The sequence below is a fragment of the Castanea sativa genome, chromosome 4 (genome assembly GCF_040712315.1).
Source record: "Castanea sativa cultivar Marrone di Chiusa Pesio chromosome 4, ASM4071231v1".
Classification (NCBI taxonomy): Eukaryota; Viridiplantae; Streptophyta; class Magnoliopsida; order Fagales; family Fagaceae; genus Castanea; species Castanea sativa.
This window is the reverse complement of record NC_134016.1, coordinates 7,868,767-7,875,025: the sequence shown is the minus strand read 5'-3', so window position 1 is coordinate 7,875,025 and position 6,259 is coordinate 7,868,767. Positions and strand designations below refer to the sequence as shown.

Below are 6,259 nucleotides of genomic sequence, written 5' to 3'. Positions count from 1 at the left end.
TTTTTTTTTTTAAATCATGATTTTTCTTTACTCTTATAGCACAAACATATTTACTGTATCTCTGTAATCTCTAGTTTTTAATGGTAGTTCAATCTGACCAATATGAATATCTGCCAAGAATGATTCTATAGAACAAGTTGTAACTTCGAAGTACTTTTTATTATATTTCAGTCTCTAGAAAATATAATATGAATAACTTTTCTGTCAAGAAAAATAAAAGAAAGAAAAGGTTATCTTCTATAGAAAGAATGTAAAGCCTACATTTTATAGTCTGCATGGAATGAAAGGGGTAAGATTATCAAAATAAAAATTGAAATGAAAGGTGTAAAAAGAGAAACCTCACTATTATATCACAACAAAAATAGGAAACTTCTTTATTCACATACAAACAAATAGAGATTCTATAGCAAAGTTTGTGGCCTATACATCTTTTCAAAAACCAATTTACACTCTCAAGATGTCATAACACTAAACAAACTCAAAAATAGCACCAAACACACATAAACCTCATACAAGTATGACTTAAGGTCTAAAAGGTAAATTTGCCACCATATTACACAAATTGCCAATTGGCTTATATATAGTCAAATACTACTGGGAGGCCCAACTTGGCTTTACCTCCGACCCAATGCCTTGCAAATCTTCCCCACCCGATACCATCATGCTCGAATACATTGGGATTATACCCAGGTTCTTAACACCATAAAACGCTTGTTGATTCACCCCATCCGAAACCACTCTTCTCGGCACATCATATGAGTCAAACGTCGTCGTAATTGGCCTCATCCCTCCGCCATATACTTGACCCATACCCAGATGATGGTACCCAAGTGGTATTTGACTTGCCCCAATCGGGTATTGCGGAACATATGGGGCCCCCATATGAACGGTTTGAACCGGAACATTTCCGGATTGCACTGGACCCGAAATGTAATAAATAGGTACTTGTTGTACCGCTTGACCCAAATAATGAGAATTTGAGATGTAATGAATTACTTGGTTTTCCCGATACCCAGTTGGTTGTGGTATAACCGATTCACCCATCTCCACCTCAACTTGATTCTCTTTTGGTTCCACAATCGGTTCCGGGTTATCGGGTTTGGTCTTGACAAGTGGAAGATTAAGTATGGCTTGAGCAAAAGGAGCAGATGATGTTGAACAAAATGGTGAACTCACAACCGGAGCAGGAGAACCCGGATCCAAATTCGACACATTTTCAAGCTGCCGGGTCCTTATTTTCGGGTCACGGGTTTGGGTTTGGGTCTCTTCAAAATTATCTAACCCGAATAGATAATCAGGTAATTCAGAAACAATAGAAGAGACTTCAGATCTTCCACGCTCTAGACCCATGCCCGAGCCGCCATGATTTATAGCATCAAGAAACCAATGGTCACGATTAGCCGAGCTGATACTACTGGTTCTACTAGAATCATGGTCATCACTTTTACAAAACAAAAATAGCCTAAGCCGAGCCGACCTTCGGTTTTGATTCTGTGTGAACCGGTCGTACTCATCCAACATGTTCTCAACATCCTCGTCCGTTGTAACAGAAATCAACGCATCAAGATCCTCGTTCGGAAACTGGTACTTCACAGTTACAATTGTTGTACCTGTTAATTAATTACTACTACAACGTTAAAAAAAAAATACAAAAACAAAGAAACGGTTTTTTTTTTTTTTTTTTATTACTGAAATTTAAAAAAACCGTTGAATTAAGAAGTAACGGTTTATGTAGGTAGGTACCTGAGAGCTTAGATAGCTTGGTGAGGAGGGTGGAATAGTTTGTGGCGCGGTGTACAGCAACGATGCGTGTGTCGCCGCCGACGTAGCGGAGTTGGTTATAGTGCGGTCGTGGTAAGATCTTGCCGCCGAAGCTGCACATGAACCGTACACGTGTATGCTGATCATCTCCTCGAGGCGAGGACGCAACGGAGTCGGCCGTACCTGATTCTAGCTCAGTTGCTTTGTGTGAATGTGATGAAGTCATTTCTTGAATTCTGTTTGGAAAAGTAATTCCCGGTTAGAGGAATTCTTTTGTGTGGACTTGGACTGAATTCTCAATTGTACTGGAATCTTGGTTGGCTGTGTAAAATAGAGAATGTCTGTGACTGTGTTTTTGTTTTTTTTGGGGAACATGGCTGTGAAGGAAGAGAGTCACAGACAAATCAAATTATAAAGTGTAAAGGGTCCCACCCACTTGATGTAAGAAATTGAAAAATATCAAGGGGCGGTACCAACTGTGTGATTTTTTTGGGCATATATATGATTGGTGATTACAATGCATGCTTCAAAACCATCGCAACGTGGGATTTTTTTTTTTTTTTTTACATTTAATTGTTGGAGACCCATGTCAGCAATTCACATTAGGGTTGGATTAATCTATAAATATATAAAATAAAATAAAAAGATTTTACAAAAAAAATTAGGGTTGGATTAGATCAGTTCAAGTGGGAATTGGAAACATTTGTAATATAGTTTTTTTTTTTTAAATAAAGTATTGCAGTTGTGTAGAAGATGATTAGTTCTTATGTCATGGGGTTGCAGAGTTATTAACCAATGAAGTGTATTTTACTATTTTTGAATAAAAGAAAGCGATTGATTTATTTGAAAAAATGTTGATGTATAAACTAATAAGAGCTTACCTGTTCTTTGTGTGTATTATGGAATCAGACTTCAAATGTCACCTACAAGCTCCATGCGGGTGATGTGGTCCCCATTTTATTAATTATAACCTCCTAAGACAAAATAAATAACAAAAAAACTTTAACCACATACTATACAAAAGATAGGAAAAAAAAAATTATCCAAACATGCTAAGGATCCTAAAATGGAAGAACAATATAGCTCGAAGGAGTTAAATAAAAATAATAATAATAAAAAGGATGTGTTGTCAATCCCTCCCTTTTTTTGAAGAAGATATTAGACTGACACACAGACACAGGTATTAAAATAGAAAAAAAAAAATCTTGATGTCTTTGAAGAACATCCGAGGTGCCAATTAAAGGTATTGCAGTTTGTTGCTAATATATACTATTTAGGTAGACATATTCGAAGGCTTTTCTATTATTAGTTAGTTTGCTTCATTCATGCCCTACAAAAGGAATCTCAAGGTTTTAATTAAATAAAAAAACACATATTGCAGATTTCATAGTTTATAAAATATAACTAAATGTATGGATCCCTCTCCTTAATTATTCAGAAGAAGAAAAAAGCAAGAAGAAGAAGAAGATTCAAGATCCTAGACTAGTCCTAGAGTTTTGTTATAGTAATAAAAATTGAAACGCCAAAGCTTTGGGTACACAACACAATGGATTGTATAAAATTAAAAAATACTATCCATCCGCACGCCAAAACAAGGGAGGGATTGTATTTGCGTGTACGGTCTTAGATTGTGTGAAGAAGATTAGTGGTTAATGGGCATATGCTAAGTTCTCTCTCTCCACCACGTCTTTGGATTGATTACTTAATTGAATATTTTTGGATTTGGGATTTATTTGGTAGTGGATTATAGATGGTTGATTTTGGACTGTGGATATATAGCTAAAAGGAGATGGGAAAGAGAGATTGGTACCGTTGCGAGAAAGAGAAATTGTAGATAGTTGAGCCACACGATGGTGTGTATAGGTGATGATTGAAGAACTGAGATTTGTGAAGATTGATTTGGGTTTGATTTTCTGGGTTTAGTTTAAGATTAGCGTGTTTCAGATCTGAATTTTTTTTTAAAAATTCTTAAAATTGATAAATTAATTACTGAAGTGGAACTGTTTGAAGTTAATAAAAAAGTTTTATTATTATTTTAGTTGCCACATAGGCTCTAAGTGTACCAACAATTCACATCGTTTGTAACGTAGACATTTTTCGTTAGTGAATTAACGGTAGGGGTTAAATTGATTATTAGTACTAAATTGACTGTTACCATGACCAAATTGATTGTATCTCAAAAATATAAGGACCAAAATAGTATTTTCACTTACATTTTTTTTCTTAAAAACTACTAGCCCACACTAAACTTAAGGGTTGACTCTTCAAAGCCTAAATTTTAATTTCTTAAAAATCTCTTCCTGTATAAACTCATTCACCATAGATAAATTTAAATTGATAAATTACATTAAACTAAAAAAAAAACCTCATCACACGCGCTCTATATATTAATTATATGTGCAAAAAATAAGATGCAAATGAAAAAAAAAAAAAAAAAAGAAGAAGAAGGGAAAGTGAGAGATGAGTTACATTCACAAAGAAGTCATAAAGATGAAGGAGCAAAGATGTCGTCCTGGCCTTGCGTGCTTCACTTGACACTACAGAGTCCCCAGCCGATGTAGTGGTTGAAAGGGCTTTAGTCCACGATGCTGTATACAATCTAGAGGACAACTGAACGGAGACCATTCCCACAAGAAGTGACAATATTAGCGGAATCTAATGGTAGAGAGAAACAGAAAATTGGTGATAAGAAGGAGGAGAAATAAGGCTGAAAATTTGCCCTCAATTAAAAAGTGGAAGTTCTAAATGATAAGAAAACAAGGCTGGAAGTCACTAATATATATATATATATATATATATATATATATATGTCTCTAAAGCATACAATACAATAAAAGAAAATTAGTATTGTTGCACACATGTCTGCATATATGTGTGCAATACAAGAAATGTTAGGTATTGTTTGATAATGTTGTTCTAGTAACGTTGTTTATATTTTTTAGAAATACGTGTAGGTGAAAAAAGTGTGTGAAAGTACGTGTAATATTGTTAAAACATTGAAAAACGTTGTTTAAAATCCCTTATTAAACACCCTCTATATGTATGCAATACAAGGAAGGAAAATTATTATTGCAGACGTGTAAAAAGTGTTACACACAACCCGTAAACAAAGAGGTTGAAATTGTATGTTCAAAACACAATATTATTGGCTAGGCAGAGTCTGTAACTAACATTGCTCTAAAAGAAAATGTAGGTTTTTCTTTTTTATGGAAAATTTGTCTCAAGCTCAACTATTAACGGACTCACTAACGTATGAACCATTTGACAGCTTGGTCTTATATGGTTAAATTGACTCATTTAGGTTGGCTTCTTCTCTGTTATTAGTGTATCACTTCACAAAACTTGTCAAGAAAGTTTCCACATGGTATCTAAAACATCTCAATATCACACCAATGAAGGATGCACGAGGCAAGCACGCCAAAAAAAACAGGGATGGGCCCAAGTTGGCTGATCATAAGACTTAAGGTTATTCTTGGTTTGAGAAAAATAAAACAAACCAATTTAGGCCAAGAGAGTGTTAGAATATTAATTAAATGATTAAATTTATTATCTCAAAATATAATTTAAAAATCTCACACATTGGGGCCCACTTATTAAAGATAAATTTTAGCACACCCAATTTTTATTTCACATTTTGGGCTCCATTTATTAAAGATGAATTCAGGGTCACATGTGAAGAGAGGGAGAGTAGCATTTCAAAAAATTAAAAATCCCATATATTAAGCCTCACTTATGGGAGAGTGAGAGAGTAGTGTACATTTTTTCGTACTCGGAGAGATTTATTCATTTTGATGTACTTGCTTTTCTTATCTCTTCTACATTTGGTTTTTGTAACCGTTTATTTTTTATTCACTTGATGCTTTATTGGCTTATTGCTATATTTAAGATAGTGTATTTTTTTTCCAGCATGTTTGTTCTTATTGATTATTATATTGTGCATGTGTTGATTCATTTGAGCAATGATATTATTACTTGTCATGTTTTCCAAAGATTCCTTAATGCGTCTCGTTTAATGTATTCCAACAAAGATAGGTTTTTAAGCCGTATCAAGACTCAAGCTATATTGTTGCAAAGTTTTCCGGAGTTCAAGTTTTAGATTAGGCTAATTTTGATGTATTGCGAGTAGAATATATTATGGACATTCATTTACTTTTGTGGTTTTGTCATGGATTGCCAAATGAGGAGATTGTTAGGGTCAAATGTTGTTGTGTTGGCAAATTCAAGTCATATATTTGAGTTTTAGTTTTTAGTATCCAAAAATGTTGAAGACAAAAGAAAACAACTCAAAAATCTGCTCAAAACAATGAAGATTAGTGGTCTTGACTCCTGCTGGTTCTATCTTGAGATATGTGCACTATGGTTCCCAGAGGTATAAAAACAGAAGTTGCTGTGACATTGTGGTCCGAAATCAACACACAAATCCATACCATCTAGGCTATCTAGCTATTACAGTCTATGGATATAGATTGTTAATTCGAACCATGTTCTTAAAGAATGT

At 34.4% G+C, this 6,259-nt stretch overlaps 1 protein-coding gene across 1 annotated transcript; it reads right to left on the bottom strand.

Moving 5' to 3' along the window:
* Positions 1–343: 343 nt before the first annotated feature.
* Positions 344–2,093, bottom strand: LOC142631848 (uncharacterized). Its single transcript, XM_075806171.1, has 2 exons — positions 1,744–2,093; positions 344–1,610 (listed from the first exon to the last, which is right to left on the bottom strand). Exons 1-2 carry the CDS (start codon positions 1,985–1,987, stop codon positions 592–594), a joined length of 1,263 nt encoding a protein of 420 aa, XP_075662286.1. The 5' UTR covers positions 1,988–2,093; the 3' UTR covers positions 344–591.
* Positions 2,094–6,259: the final 4,166 nt, after the last annotated feature.

What these genes read in the sequence shown, in the direction of transcription:
- LOC142631848 (XM_075806171.1), bottom strand. Translation starts at nt 1,987, where the DNA reads ATGACTTCATCACATTCACACAAAGCAACTGAGCTAGAATCAGGTACG. An exon ending in CAAGCTATCTAAGCTCTCAG is followed by an intron (nt 1,611 to 1,743) that starts GTACCTACCTAC and finishes ATTAATTAACAG; the next exon opens with GTACAACAATTGTAACTGTG.